At 55.8% G+C, this 16858-nt stretch overlaps 1 protein-coding gene across 1 annotated transcript in view; it reads right to left on the reverse strand.

Moving 5' to 3' along the window:
* LOC148593867 (uncharacterized) overlaps positions 1-16858 on the reverse strand; it is a 33706-nt gene that overhangs the window by 7303 nt on the left and 9545 nt on the right. Inside the window, exons 10-20 of the mRNA XM_088529188.1 lie at positions 14292-14375; positions 13399-13560; positions 12898-13017; positions 11360-11374; positions 8583-8666; positions 7690-7851; positions 7189-7308; positions 5651-5665; positions 2877-2960; positions 1984-2145; positions 1483-1602 (exon numbers count right to left, since the gene is read on the reverse strand). Of these exons, the coding sequence (XP_088385314.1) occupies positions 1483-1602; positions 1984-2145; positions 2877-2960; positions 5651-5665; positions 7189-7308; positions 7690-7851; positions 8583-8666; positions 11360-11374; positions 12898-13017; positions 13399-13560; positions 14292-14375 (1128 nt within the window). The remainder of the gene's footprint in view (positions 1-1482; positions 1603-1983; positions 2146-2876; positions 2961-5650; positions 5666-7188; positions 7309-7689; positions 7852-8582; positions 8667-11359; positions 11375-12897; positions 13018-13398; positions 13561-14291; positions 14376-16858) is intronic.

A 16858-nucleotide genomic window follows, 5' to 3' on the forward strand; every position in this document is an offset into this window, starting at 1 on the left:
AACACGCTGCTCTCTTGGGCCACTCTGCACAGGGCTTTCTTCTGACCTGTGTGGTAAGGCTCTTGCCTTGGCAGGCTGTTTCTGTTCTAACTCCTTCTTCAGGCTTTCCAGAGCATCACACACAAAGGTCTCAGCACACACTTTTATCTCCGAGTGGAGCTGCTGAACCTTGGAAATTGCTTTGGCAATGCCTTCCCCTTCGAGCGTGCTCCTGGCTTGGGATAGCTCAGCACGATTTTGGGAGGATTGCAACGCAAGCAAGTTTTTGGCGTCTGCTGTCTCGTGTTCAGAGGTTCTAGATGATGCTCCATCTTCAATGACGTGGTTGGAGGAAGGTGCCTGGGGTGGTTGCAGCTGCCTCTGACAAATTGTCTTCATGGGCAGCTTGAGCATTTCAGAGTACTTGCAGTGGAAGTGATGCTCAAACTGAGATGCTGCAAACATTTGCAAGGTGGCTGCAATATTTTCAGCAGCATCCTGGATGATTTTGTGAAGCGAAGGCAGAGGAAGTCCTCCATCAAACCTTGGGAGTTCAGCTTGCCTGGCTTTTCTTTCTCCCAATTTGCCCGCTCGCGTGGGTCCTGCGGCAACGCGCTGCTGCCTTTTGCGACTGGCCAACAGCCTGGCCTCAGAGGCATCTGATGCTCTGTATGCACCTTCCTTCGCCAGATGATCCAAAAGGGCTGCTGCAATGTCTCTAGCCACCAGCAAAACTTCCTCCCGCACATCCGCAGGAGGCTTCTCTGAATGCTCTGCCCTTCCTCCGCTACAAAACAGCCTTCCCCGAACTGCAAGGGGGGCACTCCTTAAAACGTGGACTGGCTGCTCCAGCTCTTTCACCCTCTGCAGCACTTTGTTGACTGTGCTCTCTGCCAGCTCCCGCACTTCTGTCAGGGTATTCCAGTTCAAGGGAGTGCGGGTTTTAGCGTGCCGCTGTTCCTTTGAGCACTTCTGCAACAGAAACCAGGAGGAATTAACCAGTGAACGGTGAACCAGCTGGAGAGAGAGGATGGAGGAGGTTGACTTACTGATCTGAACCCTTTGCCCTTGTCGTCTCTACCACGGGTGTTGGGGTCTTGGCTGCCGCGGGTGTTGCCTACTTGGCTCCCACCACACCTCTGCTTATCTTCAGAGGCTCCTTGGCACCTTGTCCAGACCTGAATGTGAGGAATGCTCGTTTTATGAGTAGGAACAAGCAGCCCTTGTTCCTGGAGATCCCTGCATTGCCATGCTTTCTGAGAAGCCCTTGCCCAGGAGAGGGAAGCAGGGACCAGGAGGGAAAGGCTTCCCTCAGCACTCTCAGAGGGCACTCAGGGACCACTTTCCCACCCGTGCCCAAATCCTGAATCAGCTGCTCAGCACAGAGCGACGCAAACCTTTCCATGCCGCAAGAGCTGGCACACCAGCGCAGCCTTCACCACTTCTTCAGGTCATGCCTTTCTGGCAGAATTGATGTGAAACCCCATCCCTCTGCACCACGACGCGTACCTGTGCACCCTGAGGTTTAGGCTCGTGTTCCTGCCCATCTGCTTTCTCGAGCTCTATCTTGAGCGTCGTCAGGTACTGCCTGTACTGGTTGAATTCATGCAGATTGCAGACAACCTACGAGGAGATGAGGGCAGAAATCATCTAGCGCTTTGGCCGCTCACGCGCAGCCTGCCTTGCCAGCAGGAGCGCTAGCCCAGCGAGAGCTGCGCTCCCGGCCCGGCCCAGCATCGAGGGGCTTTGCTCCCACCACCCAGTGGGGACTCGTGCTCATCACTGGGCCCCCTGGCCACGCACCCGCTGCTGTGGCAGCGACACACAGCCTGGGAAGAGCAGATGGGAATGCCTAGAGCAAGCTTTGGGCTCCTCCTGCCCCGCAGCAGCGAAAGCAGCACAACAACCCTGAGCCCTCCACCTGCAAGGAGCGGCTGCAGCAAGCGCTCTGGCAACCTCCCCCTCCTTTGGAAGGGCATCATCTCACCCACATGGACAACCTACTTTGCCATCCTCCGTGATGAAGCCTTCTCTCCTCAGCCTACGCAAATGCTCTTTGCGGCTGTAGTACTCCCGCAAATGGGGGTCATGCAGGCTGTTGTACTCATTCCCCAGTAAATGACAGTGTGGATCTCCAAGATCAAAGTGACTGGCCGGCTGGTGAAGCTGTAAGATACATTGTGCATGGCAAGATCAGGGTAGGATGGCTGAGGAAAGAGACAAAGACACTTTGGAGCTTTGTCAGCTCATAGGGCTAGCTCTCCAGGCTCTGAGATTTAGGGTCATTCCTGGCTCAGCACCTAGCTCACTCTGTACCCACAGGGATACGGAGAAATCATACCCAAAGGAAAGCTTATTCTACTTGGAGACTTTTCAGGCGAGGAGAACCATCCACAGCTCCACAGCTCCCATCTCGTGGCTGTGTGTAGAAGGGGATACTTGACAAGTTTCCTCAGCAGAGAAGCCTTGCCATTTACAGCTCGGCACAAACAGAGCTCGAGGGAAGGGAAAACTCTCCTGGAGAGTCTCCCAGGTTCTGTAGGAGCATCCCTGGCCGCCTCGCTGCGTGATGCACGCCGGGCCCCGTGGAACACTTCTCCAGTGCCACACACCAGGCTGCCACTGGCTCTGTAGGCACATGCACGGGCAGAGACCCATGTTGCAACCTTCTCTCCCAACTCCTGCACACGACCTGGGGCCTCCTCCTGGCAGCTCCTGCCTTCGCTCAGCGCACAGACCATCTGTTCCCTGTCACACTAAGGACTGCAGCTCCCGCTGACACCAGGATATCCCACTGCTTGGATGGAGGAATGTCCCTCTTGCAGGATGCTCTGCGTGTCCGGCAAGAAAAGGAGGAGGAAGAGGAGACTTTCCTGACCCCTTTCAGCTGCTTTTACCTTTACCCCCAGCTTGGTCCGGTGGAACACAGTGCTGGAGCCCGGCTCCACAGGGATCTTCACCCCCAGAGGCAAGTTCAGCAGCTCAGTAGAATCTCTGAGCTGCTGTCTTCGGCGCCCGGGCTGGAAAGACAGAGGCACTCATGGGCTTTTGGCTCTCCACAGCCTTCCTGCACAGCAGCTTCCAGAAGTGCGCCTTGAAAGCCCCACGCAAGGAGGGTGCCAAGAGTGCCCTATTCCCCAGCCATGCTCTGCTCCTCCGGTCACTTGCCTACAACTCCAGCCCCTTTACCCAGCCCTGACGTCCTTGCACAGCACTCTCTGGCCTGTGGAGCTGGACTCCAGCAGCGGCAGAGAGACACAGTTCCCCAAGAGCCTCCTCCGGCCTCCCCCCTGTGCCTGTCACTCTCCCTCCCCTGTGCACTCCCACAGCCCACAGCAGCCCCACACGGTTGCTGGCTCCCACGCTTAGCCCTCTCTGCAGCCTGGTACACACCTCGGCCCTCTTCTCCTCTGTTCTCGCTAGTCCATCTCCATTTTGGACATCAGCACGGAGAATGTTCTCCATGGTTCTTTCCAGAACTTTCTCCGCGAGCTGCGACGTTCGCTGGCTCCAATGGCTCCAGCAGCACCCAGCTCTGCTGGCCGCGGCCGCTCGCCTCACGAGTGACCCCAGTCTCACAATAGCGCATTGTCGCATGGCCGCTTTTGCGCGCCACCGCCCGTCCTGGCAGGCCCCCTCGGGCTGGCCTGCAGGCCCGGCCTGCCCTCGCCTTGCCAAGGGGCCTTGCCGGTCTTCCCTGGGCGCAGCCTTGCGCAGACCTTGGAGGAGAGGCCTTGGAGCTCAGTTCGCACAGACGGCAGATCTTTTTGAGCATTTTTAAAGCTCGCTTTGTACCAGAGATGTACCTCCCTCTGCCTCAGTGATGGGAGGCACATTGCTGCCATTTGTAATGGGCTGGACTGGACATGTCCGTCCAGATGGGTGCTCTGACCGTGACTTTTTGGCCCAGCCCTTTCCCCACATGATGTTACCAAAGGGAACATGGAAAGAGAGGCTGTTGAAAGTCTTCGGCTGCTTAATCCCTTCTAAACAAGTATTTTGTCAATAAGTGGTGCTCTGCATGGGCCTAGATGCTCTCTAGGAAGAACTACAGTAACAAGGGAAGAAACATCCTTCCTGTGACATGTGGTAGGATTCTTAGGAGGACCACCAGGGCTTCTTAGGTGTCCTATACTGGCAAGCCATTTGTTGGACAAAAAGTCTCATCTTTTGTACGCTGAGCACATGCTATCTGTGGTTTGTGTGACCGGAGCAGTCTGTCCACACCGCTGAACTGCAGGCAGAAAGCACCTAGGCTGGGGGGCCTTTTACCGCTAGTCTGCTACTCAGTGTGTACTGGGAAGTGCCGTGTCACCGTGGTGTTTGTTACTACTACCTGTTCCGTGCTTCGTGTTGCTGGATTCCTCAACACAGTATGGCTAGGTAATAAAGAGTGCTCTATTTAAATAAATATTTTGGACAAAGTGTCGTTGAACTGTGGCACTCATAGTGATAGAATCTTAGGGTGCCTTAGGGCAGGTAGAAGCAAAATGAGACTGACGCAGGCAGTAGACAATGGCATGTTGGCTAAGTCCACCGGCAGCTATGAAAATGCTGATGCTGGGGAACCTCTGGCTCAGCAAGCCTTAAGCCCACTGCTGCAGCTTGCTTCGAGAGTGACATGTGTCCCACCAGTGTACTTACACGAACATGGAGCTGGGGCTAGAGTGGGGAATGGAATGACTCTTGAGGGAGTTCACAGTCGACCAAGTCTCTGTGCAGTTGAAAGAGGTTTGGAGCTCCCTCTGGCACAGAATTTACTGCAGACATTCGGCTGCTGCCATGGAAATGCTTCAGGTGAACTCTGAAGCAGAGCAGGCTTGCCTCTACTGACACCCTAACGAAGGGATGGGAAGCGAGCGCAGGAGTACATGTGTGAGCGCAAGTGGTGGGAGCAGCCTTGCCTGCCCGGATTCTGGCTACATAGCCCAGGCCTGCCCCAATGCCCTCGCCCCAAGAAATGGCACTCTGGAGCCCTTGCCGCACGTGGGCTGCTTGAAGAGAAGCTTCGCCTCGTCTGCCTCGCGACCTGGGCACAAGGTCTCGCGCAGCTCTCGCAGCAGTTGCTGGACCCTGTCATGAACAGGTGTAAATCACCGGAGCAGCACAGGAACACAAGAACATCCACACAGTGCTTGGAAATAACATCTTTATTCTGTGCCCCGGTAATGCCCTCTGTCAGCGTTCACGTTGCCCCGGCTTGTCCGTCACCAGCTTTACACGCATCGATCTCATCCGGGCTCCGCTCTGAGAAGCGGTCTTTGGAGCTGCTGGAGGGACGGGCTGCCTGCAATACTGCTGAGCAATGCAGGGGAAAGGGTCTCGTGTGCTCCCTGGCCTCGCTTTAGGCTGGTTTTCCAGCAGTGCAGAGTGAGGTGTTGATGCAACTGGCAAGGGGGGAGTGTGCGGCTTCCGCATGTGTTCTGGCGTGTTCTGAGCAAAATGCTCAGAGCTTTGGCAGACGGATGGGAGCAGATGAGCTGAATGTTTCTCTTCAGAACCTTGAGCCTCTGCTTCATCCTCTGAAAGCATGACCATTCCACGGACCATGAGGGGAGGGAGCTTTGTTCTTGGTTGGCTCTCCCCTAACTTTCCAGTAGGAGTTCTCCTTCCTTCTGCTTTTGGAAAGACCTGTCCCACATTGCTCCCATTCCCATCTCTCCGGCTTGGCTCTTTTGCCACCTGCCTTCTGCAATGCACGCCTGGATCTCCTGCAGTCAGAGGCCGAACACGCTGCTCTCTTGGGCCACTCTGCGCAGGGCTTTCTTCTGACCTGTGTGGTAAGGCTCTTGCCTTGGCAGGCTGTTTCTGTTCTAACTCCTTCTTCAGGCTTTCCAGAGCATCACACACAAAGGTCTCAGCACACACTTTTATCTCCGAGTGGAGCTGCTGAACCTTGGAAATTGCTTTGGCAATGCCTTCCCCTTCGAGCGTGCTCCTGGCTTGGGATAGCTCAGCACGATTTTGGGAGGATTGCAACGCAAGCAAGTTTTTGGCGTCTGCTGTCTCGTGTTCAGAGGTTCTAGATGATGCTCCATCTTCAATGACGTGGTTGGAGGAAGGTGCCTGGGGTGGTTGCAGCTGCCTCTGACAAATTGTCTTCATGGGCAGCTTGAGCATTTCAGAGTACTTGCAGTGGAAGTGATGCTCAAACTGAGATGCTGCAAACATTTGCAAGGTGGCTGCAATATTTTCAGCAGCATCCTGGATGATTTTGTGAAGCGAAGGCAGAGGAAGTCCTCCATCAAACCTTGGGAGTTCAGCTTGCCTGGCTTTTCTTTCTCCCAATTTGCCCGCTCGCGTGGGTCCTGCGGCAACGCGCTGCTGCCTTTTGCGACTGGCCAACAGCCTGGCCTCAGAGGCATCTGATGCTCTGTATGCACCTTCCTTCGCCAGATGATCCAAAAGGGCTGCTGCAATGTCTCTAGCCACCAGCAAAACTTCCTCCCGCACATCCGCAGGAGGCTTCTCTGAATGCTCTGCCCTTCCTCCGCTACAAAACAGCCCTCCCCGAACTGCAAGGGGGGCACTCCTTAAAACGTGGACTGGCTGCTCCAGCTCTTTCACCCTCTGCAGCACTTTGTTGACTGTGCTCTCTGCCAGCTCCCGCACTTCTGTCAGGGTATTCCAGTTCAAGGGAGTGCGGGTTTTAGCGTGCCGCTGTTCCTTTGAGCACTTCTGCAACAGAAACCAGGAGGAATTAACCAGTGAACGGTGAACCAGCTGGAGAGAGAGGATGGAGGAGGTTGACTTACTGATCTGAACCCTTTGCCCTTGTCGTCTCTACCACGGGTGTTGGGGTCTTGGCTGCCGCGGGTGTTGCCTACTTGGCTCCCACCACACCTCTGCTTATCTTCAGAGGCTCCTTGGCACCTTGTCCAGACCTGAATGTGAGGAATGCTCGTTTTATGAGTAGGAACAAGCAGCCCTTGTTCCTGGAGATCCCTGCATTGCCATGCTTTCTGAGAAGCCCTTGCCCAGGAGAGGGAAGCAGGGACCAGGAGGGAAAGGCTTCCCTCAGCACTCTCAGAGGGCACTCAGGGACCACTTTCCCACCCGTGCCCAAATCCTGAATCAGCTGCTCAGCACAGAGCGACGCAAACCTTTCCATGCCGCAAGAGCTGGCACACCAGCGCAGCCTTCACCACTTCTTCAGGTCATGCCTTTCTGGCAGAATTGATGTGAAACCCCATCCCTCTGCACCACGACGCGTACCTGTGCACCCTGAGGTTTAGGCTCGTGTTCCTGCCCATCTGCTTTCTCGAGCTCTATCTTGAGCGTCGTCAGGTACTGCCTGTACTGGTTGAATTCATGCAGATTGCAGACAACCTACGAGGAGATGAGGGCAGAAATCATCTAGCGCTTTGGCCGCTCACGCGCAGCCTGCCTTGCCAGGAGGAGCGCTAGCCCAGCGAGAGCTGCGCTCCCGGCCCGGCCCAGCATCGAGGGGCTTTGCTCCCACCACCCAGTGGGGACTCGTGCTCATCACTGGGCCCCCTGGCCACGCACCCGCTGCTGTGGCAGCGACACACAGCCTGGGAAGAGCAGATGGGAATGCCTAGAGCAAGCTTTGGGCTCCTCCTGCCCCGCAGCAGCGAAAGCAGCACAACAACCCTGAGCCCTCCACCTGCAAGGAGCGGCTGCAGCAAGCGCTCTGGCAACCTCCCCCTCCTTTGGAAGGGCATCATCTCACCCACATGGACAACCTACTTTGCCATCCTCCGTGATGAAGCCTTCTCTCCTCAGCCTACGCAAATGCTCTTTGCGGCTGTAGTACTCCCGCAAATGGGGGTCATGCAGGCTGTTGTACTCATTCCCCAGTAAATGACAGTGTGGATCTCCAAGATCAAAGTGACTGGCCGGCTGGTGAAGCTGTAAGATACATTGTGCATGGCAAGATCAGGGTAGGATGGCTGAGGAAAGAGACAAAGACACTTTGGAGCTTTGTCAGCTCATAGGGCTAGCTCTCCAGGCTCTGAGATTTAGGGTCATTCCTGGCTCAGCACCTAGCTCACTCTGTACCCACAGGGATACGGAGAAATCATACCCAAAGGAAAGCTTATTCTACTTGGAGACTTTTCAGGCGAGGAGAACCATCCACAGCTCCACAGCTCCCATCTCGTGGCTGTGTGTAGAAGGGGATACTTGACAAGTTTCCTCGGCAGAGAAGCCTTGCCATTTACAGCTCGGCACAAACAGAGCTCGAGGGAAGGGAAAACTCTCCTGGAGAGTCTCCCAGGTTCTGTAGGAGCATCCCTGGCCGCCTCGCTGCGTGATGCACGCCGGGCCCCGTGGAACACTTCTCCAGTGCCACACACCAGGCTGCCACTGGCTCTGTAGGCACATGCACGGGCAGAGACCCATGTTGCAACCTTCTCTCCCAACTCCTGCACACGACCTGGGGCCTCCTCCTGGCAGCTCCTGCCTTCGCTCAGCGCACAGACCATCTGTTCCCTGTCACACTAAGGACTGCAGCTCCCGCTGACACCAGGATATCCCACTGCTTGGATGGAGGAATGTCCCTCTTGCAGGATGCTCTGCGTGTCCGGCAAGAAAAGGAGGAGGAAGAGGAGACTTTCCTGACCCCTTTCAGCTGCTTTTACCTTTACCCCCAGCTTGGTCCGGTGGAACACAGTGCTGGAGCCCGGCTCCACAGGGATCTTCACCCCCAGAGGCAAGTTCAGCAGCTCAGTAGAATCTCTGAGCTGCTGTCTTCGGCGCCCGGGCTGGAAAGACAGAGGCACTCATGGGCTTTTGGCTCTCCACAGCCTTCCTGCACAGCAGCTTCCAGAAGTGCGCCTTGAAAGCCCCACGCAAGGAGGGTGCCAAGGAGGGTGCCCTATTCCCCAGCCATGCTCTGCTCCTCCGGTCACTTGCCTACAACTCCAGCCCCTTTACCCAGCCCTGACGTCCTTGCACAGCACTCTCTGGCCTGTGGAGCTGGACTCCAGCAGCGGCAGAGAGACACAGTTCCCCAAGAGCCTCCTCCGGCCTCCCCCCTGTGCCTGTCACTCTCCCTCCCCTGTGCACTCCCACAGCCCACAGCAGCCCCACACGGTTGCTGGCTCCCACGCTTAGCCCTCTCTGCAGCCTGGTACACACCTCGGCCCTCTTCTCCTCTGTTCTCGCTAGTCCATCTCCATTTTGGACATCAGCACGGAGAATGTTCTCCATGGTTCTTTCCAGAACTTTCTCCGCGAGCTGCGACGTTCGCTGGCTCCAATGGCTCCAGCAGCACCCAGCTCTGCTGGCCGCGGCCGCTCGCCTCACGAGTGACCCCAGTCTCACAATAGCGCATTGTCGCATGGCCGCTTTCGCGCGCCACCGCCCGTCCTGGCAGGCCCCCTCGGGCTGGCCTGCAGGCCCGGCCTGCCCTCGCCTTGCCAAGGGGCCTTGCCGGTCTTCCCTGGGCGCAGCCTTGCGCAGACCTTGGAGGAGAGGCCTTGGAGCTCAGTTTGCACAGACAGCAGATCTTCTTGAGCATTTTTAAAGCTCGCTTTGTACCAGAGATGTACCTCCCTCTGCCTCAGTGATGGGAGGCACATTGCTGCCATTTGTAATGGGCTGGACTGGACATGTCCGTCCAGATGGGTGCTCTGACCGTGGCTTTTTGGCCCAGCCCTTTCCCCACATGATGTTACCAAAGGGAACATGGAAAGAGAGGCTGTTGAAAGTCTTCGGCTGCTTAATCCCTTCTAAACAAGTATTTTGTCAATAAGTGGTGCTCTGCATGGGCCTAGATGCTCTCTAGGAAGAACTACAGTAACAAGGGAAGAAACATCCTTCCTGTGACATGTGGTAGGATTCTTAGGAGGACCACCAGGGCTTCTTAGGTGTCCTATACTGGCAAGCCATTTGTTGGACAAAAAGTCTCATCTTTTGTACGCTGAGCACATGCTATCTGTGGTTTGTGTGACCGGAGCAGTCTGTCCACACCGCTGAACTGCAGGCAGAAAGCACCTAGGCTGGGGGGCCTTTTACCGCTAGTCTGCTACTCAGTGTGTACTGGGAAGTGCCGTGTCACCGTGGTGTTTGTTACTACTACCTGTTCCGTGCTTCATGTTGCTGGATTCCTCAACACAGTATGGCCAGGTAATAAAGAGTGCTCTATTTAAATAAATATTTTGGACAAAGTGTCGTTGAACTGTGGCAGTCATAGTGATAGAATCTTAGGGTGCCTTAGGGCAGGTAGAAGCAAAATGAGACTGACGCAGGCAGTAGACAATGGCATGTTGGCTAAGTCCACCGGCAGCTATGAAAATGCTGATGCTGGGGAACCTCTGGCTCAGCAAGCCTTAAGCCCACTGCTGCAGCTTGCTTCGAGAGTGACATATGTCCCACCAGTGTACTTACACGAACATGGAGCTGGGGCTAGAGTGGGGAATGGAATGACTCTTGAGGGAGTTCACAGTCGACCAAGTCTCTGTGCAGTTGAAAGAGGTTTGGAGCTCCCTCTGGCACAGAATTTACTGCAGACATTCGGCTGCTGCCATGGAAATGCTTCAGGTGAACTCTGAAGCAGAGCAGGCTTGCCTCTACTGACACCCTAACGAAGGGATGGGAAGCGAGCGCAGGAGTACATGTGTGAGCGCAAGTGGTGGGAGCAGCCTTGCCTGCCCGGATTCTGGCTACATAGCCCAGGCCTGCCCCAATGCCCTCGCCCCAAGAAATGGCACTCTGGAGCCCTTGCCGCACGTGGGCTGCTTGAAGAGAAGCTTCGCCTCGTCTGCCTCGCGACCTGGGCACAAGGTCTCGCGCAGCTCTCGCAGCAGTTGCTGGACCCTGTCATGAACAGGTGTAAATCACCGGAGCAGCACAGGAACACAAGAACATCCACACAGTGCTTGGAAATAACATCTTTATTCTGTGCCCCGGTAATGCCCTCTGTCAGCGTTCACGTTGCCCCGGCTTGTCCGTCACCAGTTTTACACGCATCGATCTCATCCGGGCTCCGCTCTGAGAAGCGGTCTTTGGAGCTGCTGGAGGGACGGGCTGCCTGCAATACTGCTGAGCAATGCAGGGGAAAGGGTCTCGTGTGCTCCCTGGCCTCGCTTTAGGCTGGTTTTCCAGCAGTGCAGAGTGAGGTGTTGATGCAACTGGCAAGGGGGGAGTGTGCGGCTTCCGCATGTCTTCTGGCGTATTCTGAGCAAAATGCTCAGAGCTTTGGCAGACGGATGGGAGCAGATGAGCTGAATGTTTCTCTTCAGAACCTTGAGCCTCTGCTTCATCCTCTGAAAGCATGACCATTCCACGGACCATGAGGGGAGGGAGCTTTGTTCTTGGTTGGCTCTCCACTAACTTTCCAGTAGGAGTTCTCCTTCCTTCTGCTTTTGGAAAGACCTGTCCCACATTGCTCCCATTCCCATCTCTCCGGCTTGGCTCTTTTGCCACCTGCCTTCTGCAATGCACGCCTGGATCTCCTGCAGTCAGAGGCCGAACACGCTGCTCTCTTGGGCCACTCTGCACAGGGCTTTCTTCTGACCTGTGTGGTAAGGCTCTTGCCTTGGCAGGCTGTTTCTGTTCTAACTCCTTCTTCAGGCTTTCCAGAGCATCACACACAAAGGTCTCAGCACACACTTTTATCTCCGAGTGGAGCTGCTGAACCTTGGAAATTGCTTTGGCAATGCCTTCCCCTTCGAGCGTGCTCCTGGCTTGGGATAGCTCAGCACGATTTTGGGAGGATTGCAACGCAAGCAAGTTTTTGGCATCTGCTGTCTCGTGTTCAGAGGTTCTAGATGATGCTCCATCTTCAATGACGTGGTTGGAGGAAGGTGCCTGGGGTGGTTGCAGCTGCCTCTGACAAATTGTCTTCATGGGCAGCTTGAGCATTTCAGAGTACTTGCAGTGGAAGTGATGCTCAAACTGAGATGCTGCAAACATTTGCAAGGTGGCTGCAATATTTTCAGCAGCATCCTGGATGATTTTGTGAAGCGAAGGCAGAGGAAGTCCTCCATCAAACCTTGGGAGTTCAGCTTGCCTGGCTTTTCTTTCTCCCAATTTGCCCGCTCGCGTGGGTCCTGCGGCAACGCGCTGCTGCCTTTTGCGACTGGCCAACAGCCTGGCCTCAGAGGCATCTGATGCTCTGTATGCACCTTCCTTCGCCAGATGATCCAAAAGGGCTGCTGCAATGTCTCTAGCCACCAGCAAAACTTCCTCCCGCACATCCGCAGGAGGCTTCTCTGAATGCTCTGCCCTTCCTCCGCTACAAAACAGCCCTCCCCGAACTGCAAGGGGGGCACTCCTTAAAACGTGGACTGGCTGCTCCAGCTCTTTCACCCTCTGCAGCACTTTGTTGACTGTGCTCTCTGCCAGCTCCCGCACTTCTGTCAGGGTATTCCAGTTCAAGGGAGTGCGGGTTTTAGCGTGCCGCTGTTCCTTTGAGCACTTCTGCAACAGAAACCAGGAGGAATTAACCAGTGAACGGTGAACCAGCTGGAGAGAGAGGATGGAGGAGGTTGACTTACTGATCTGAACCCTTTGCCCTTGTCGTCTCTACCACGGGTGTTGGGGTCTTGGCTGCCGCGGGTGTTGCCTACTTGGCTCCCACCACACCTCTGCTTATCTTCAGAGGCTCCTTGGCACCTTGTCCAGACCTGAATGTGAGGAATGCTCGTTTTATGAGTAGGAACAAGCAGCCCTTGTTCCTGGAGATCCCTGCATTGCCATGCTTTCTGAGAAGCCCTTGCCCAGGAGAGGGAAGCAGGGACCAGGAGGGAAAGGCTTCCCTCAGCACTCTCAGTGGGCACTCAGGGACCACTTTCCCACCCGTGCCCAAATCCTGAATCAGCTGCTCAGCACAGAGCGACGCAAACCTTTCCATGCCGCAAGAGCTGGCACACCAGCGCAGCCTTCACCACTTCTTCAGGTCATGCCTTTCTGGCAGAATTGATGTGAAACCCCATCCCTCTGCACCACGACGCGTACCTGTGCACCCTGAGGTTTAGGCTCGTGTTCCTGCCCATCTGCTTTCTCGAGCTCTATCTTGAGCGTCGTCAGGTACTGCCTGTACTGGTTGAATTCATGCAGATTGCAGACAACCTACGAGGAGATGAGGGCAGAAATCATCTAGCGCTTTGGCCGCTCACGCGCAGCCTGCCTTGCCAGGAGGAGCGCTAGCCCAGCGAGAGCTGCGCTCCCGGCCCGGCCCAGCATCGAGGGGCTTTGCTCCCACCACCCAGTGGGGACTCGTGCTCATCACTGGGCCCCCTGGCCACGCACCCGCTGCTGTGGCAGCGACACACAGCCTGGGAAGAGCAGATGGGAATGCCTAGAGCAAGCTTTGGGCTCCTCCTGCCCCGCAGCAGCGAAAGCAGCACAACAACCCTGAGCCCTCCACCTGCAAGGAGCGGCTGCAGCAAGCGCTCTGGCAACCTCCCCCTCCTTTGGAAGGGCATCATCTCACCCACATGGACAACCTACTTTGCCATCCTCCGTGATGAAGCCTTCTCTCCTCAGCCTACGCAAATGCTCTTTGCGGCTGTAGTACTCCCGCAAATGGGGGTCATGCAGGCTGTTGTACTCATTCCCCAGTAAATGACAGTGTGGATCTCCAAGATCAAAGTGACTGGCCGGCTGGTGAAGCTGTAAGATACATTGTGCATGGCAAGATCAGGGTAGGATGGCTGAGGAAAGAGACAAAGACACTTTGGAGCTTTGTCAGCTCATAGGGCTAGCTCTCCAGGCTCTGAGATTTAGGGTCATTCCTGGCTCAGCACCTAGCTCACTCTGTACCCACAGGGATACGGAGAAATCATACCCAAAGGAAAGCTTATTCTACTTGGAGACTTTTCAGGCGAGGAGAACCATCCACAGCTCCACAGCTCCCATCTCGTGGCTGTGTGTAGAAGGGGATACTTGACAAGTTTCCTCGGCAGAGAAGCCTTGCCATTTACAGCTCGGCACAAACAGAGCTCGAGGGAAGGGAAAACTCTCCTGGAGAGTCTCCCAGGTTCTGTAGGAGCATCCCTGGCCGCCTCGCTGCCTGATGCACGCCGGGCCCCGTGGAACACTTCTCCAGTGCCACACACCAGGCTGCCACTGGCTCTGTAGGCACATGCACGGGCAGAGACCCATGTTGCAACCTTCTCTCCCAACTCCTGCACACGACCTGGGGCCTCCTCCTGGCAGCTCCTGCCTTCGCTCAGCGCATAGACCATCTGTTCCCTGTCACACTAAGGACTGCAGCTCCCGCTGACACCAGGATATCCCACTGCTTGGATGGAGGAATGTCCCTCTTGCAGGATGCTCTGCGTGTCCGGCAAGAAAAGGAGGAGGAAGAGGAGACTTTCCTGACCCCTTTCAGCTGCTTTTACCTTTACCCCCAGCTTGGTCCGGTGGAACACAGTGCTGGAGCCCGGCTCCACAGGGATCTTCACCCCCAGAGGCAAGTTCAGCAGCTCAGTAGAATCTCTGAGCTGCTGTCTTCGGCGCCCGGGCTGGAAAGACAGAGGCACTCATGGGCTTTTGGCTCTCCACAGCCTTCCTGCACAGCAGCTTCCAGAAGTGCGCCTTGAAAGCCCCACGCAAGGAGGGTGCCAAGAGTGCCCTATTCCCCAGCCATGCTCTGCTCCTCCGGTCACTTGCCTACAACTCCAGCCCCTTTACCCAGCCCTGACGTCCTTGCACAGCACTCTCTGGCCTGTGGAGCTGGACTCCAGCAGCGGCAGAGAGACACAGTTCCCCAAGAGCCTCCTCCGGCCTCCCCCCTGTGCCTGTCACTCTCCCTCCCCTGTGCACTCCCACAGCCCACAGCAGCCCCACACGGTTGCTGGCTCCCACGCTTAGCCCTCTCTGCAGCCTGGTACACACCTCGGCCCTCTTCTCCTCTGTTCTCGCTAGTCCATCTCCATTTTGGACATCAGCACGGAGAATGTTCTCCATGGTTCTTTCCAGAACTTTCTCCGCGAGCTGCGACGTTCGCTGGCTCCAATGGCTCCAGCAGCACCCAGCTCTGCTGGCCGCGGCCGCTCGCCTCACGAGTGACCCCAGTCTCACAATAGCGCATTGTCGCATGGCCGCTTTCGCGCGCCACCACCCGTCCTGGCAGGCCCCCTCGGGCTGGCCTGCAGGCCCGGCCTGCCCTCGCCTTGCCAAGGGGCCTTGCCGGTCTTCCCTGGGCGCAGCCTTGCGCAGACCTTGGAGGAGAGGCCTTGGAGCTCAGTTCGCACAAACGGCAGATCTTTTTGAGCATTTTTAAAGCTCGCTTTGTACCAGAGATGTACCTCCCTCTGCCTCAGTGATGGGAGGCACATTGCTGCCATTTGTAATGGGCTGGACTGGACATGTCCGTCCAGATGGGTGCTCTGACCGTGGCTTTTTGGCCCAGCCCTTTCCCCACATGATGTTACCAAAGGGAACATGGAAAGAGAGGCTGTTGAAAGTCTTCGGCTGCTTAATCCCTTCTAAACAAGTATTTTGTCAATAAGTGGTGCTCTGCATGGGCCTAGATGCTCTCTAGGAAGAACTACAGTAACAAGGGAAGAAACATCCTTCCTGTGACATGTGGTAGGATTCTTAGGAGGACCACCAGGGCTTCTTAGGTGTCCTATACTGGCAAGCCATTTGTTGGACAAAAAGTCTCATCTTTTGTACGCTGAGCACATGCTATCTGTGGTTTGTGTGACCGGAGCAGTCTGTCCACACCGCTGAACTGCAGGCAGAAAGCACCTAGGCTGGGGGGCCTTTTACCGCTAGTCTGCTACTCAGTGTGTACTGGGAAGTGCCGTGTCACCGTGGTGTTTGTTACTACTACCTGTTCCGTGCTTCGTGTTGCTGGATTCCTCAACACAGTATGGCTAGGTAATAAAGAGTGCTCTATTTAAATAAATATTTTGGACAAAGTGTCGTTGAACTGTGGCACTCATAGTGATAGAATCTTAGGGTGCCTTAGGGCAGGTAGAAGCAAAATGAGACTGACGCAGGCAGTAGACAATGGCATGTTGGCTAAGTCCACCGGCAGCTATGAAAATGCTGATGCTGGGGAACCTCTGGCTCAGCAAGCCTTAAGCCCACTGCTGCAGCTTGCTTCGAGAGTGACATGTGTCCCACCAGTGTACTTACACGAACATGGAGCTGGGGCTAGAGTGGGGAATGGAATGACTCTTGAGGGAGTTCACAGTCGACCAAGTCTCTGTGCAGTTGAAAGAGGTTTGGAGCTCCCTCTGGCACAGAATTTACTGCAGACATTCGGCTGCTGCCATGGAAATGCTTCAGGTGAACTCTGAAGCAGAGCAGGCTTGCCTCTACTGACACCCTAACGAAGGGATGGGAAGCGAGCGCAGGAGTACATGTGTGAGCGCAAGTGGTGGGAGCAGCCTTGCCTGCCCGGATTCTGGCTACATAGCCCAGGCCTGCCCCAATGCCCTCGCCCCAAGAAATGGCACTCTGGAGCCCTTGCCACACGTGGGCTGCTTGAAGAGAAGCTTCGCCTCGTCTGCCTCGCGACCTGGGCACAAGGTCTCGCGCAGCTCTCGCAGCAGTTGCTGGACCCTGTCATGAACAGGTGTAAATCACCGGAGCAGCACAGGAACACAAGAACATCCACACAGTGCTTGGAAATAACATCTTTATTCTGTGCCCCGGTAATGCCCTCTGTCAGCGTTCACGTTGCCCCGGCTTGTCCGTCACCAGCTTTACACGCATCGATCTCATCCGGGCTCCGCTCTGAGAAGCGGTCTTTGGAGCTGCTGGAGGGACGGGCTGCCTGCAATACTGCTGAGCAATGCAGGGGAAAGGGTCTCGTGTGCTCCCTGGCCTCGCTTTAGGCTGGTTTTCCAGCAGTGCAGAGTGAGGTGTTGATGCAACTGGCAAGGGGGGAGTGTGCGGCTTCCGCATGTGTTCTGGCGTATTCTGAGCAAAATGCTCAGAGCTTTGGCAGACG

Source organism: Tinamus guttatus, unplaced genomic scaffold (assembly GCF_059628265.1).
Source record: "Tinamus guttatus ecotype Peru unplaced genomic scaffold, ASM5962826v1 Tinamus_guttatus_pri_ptg000326l, whole genome shotgun sequence".
NCBI lineage: Eukaryota > Metazoa > Chordata > Aves > Tinamiformes > Tinamidae > Tinamus > Tinamus guttatus.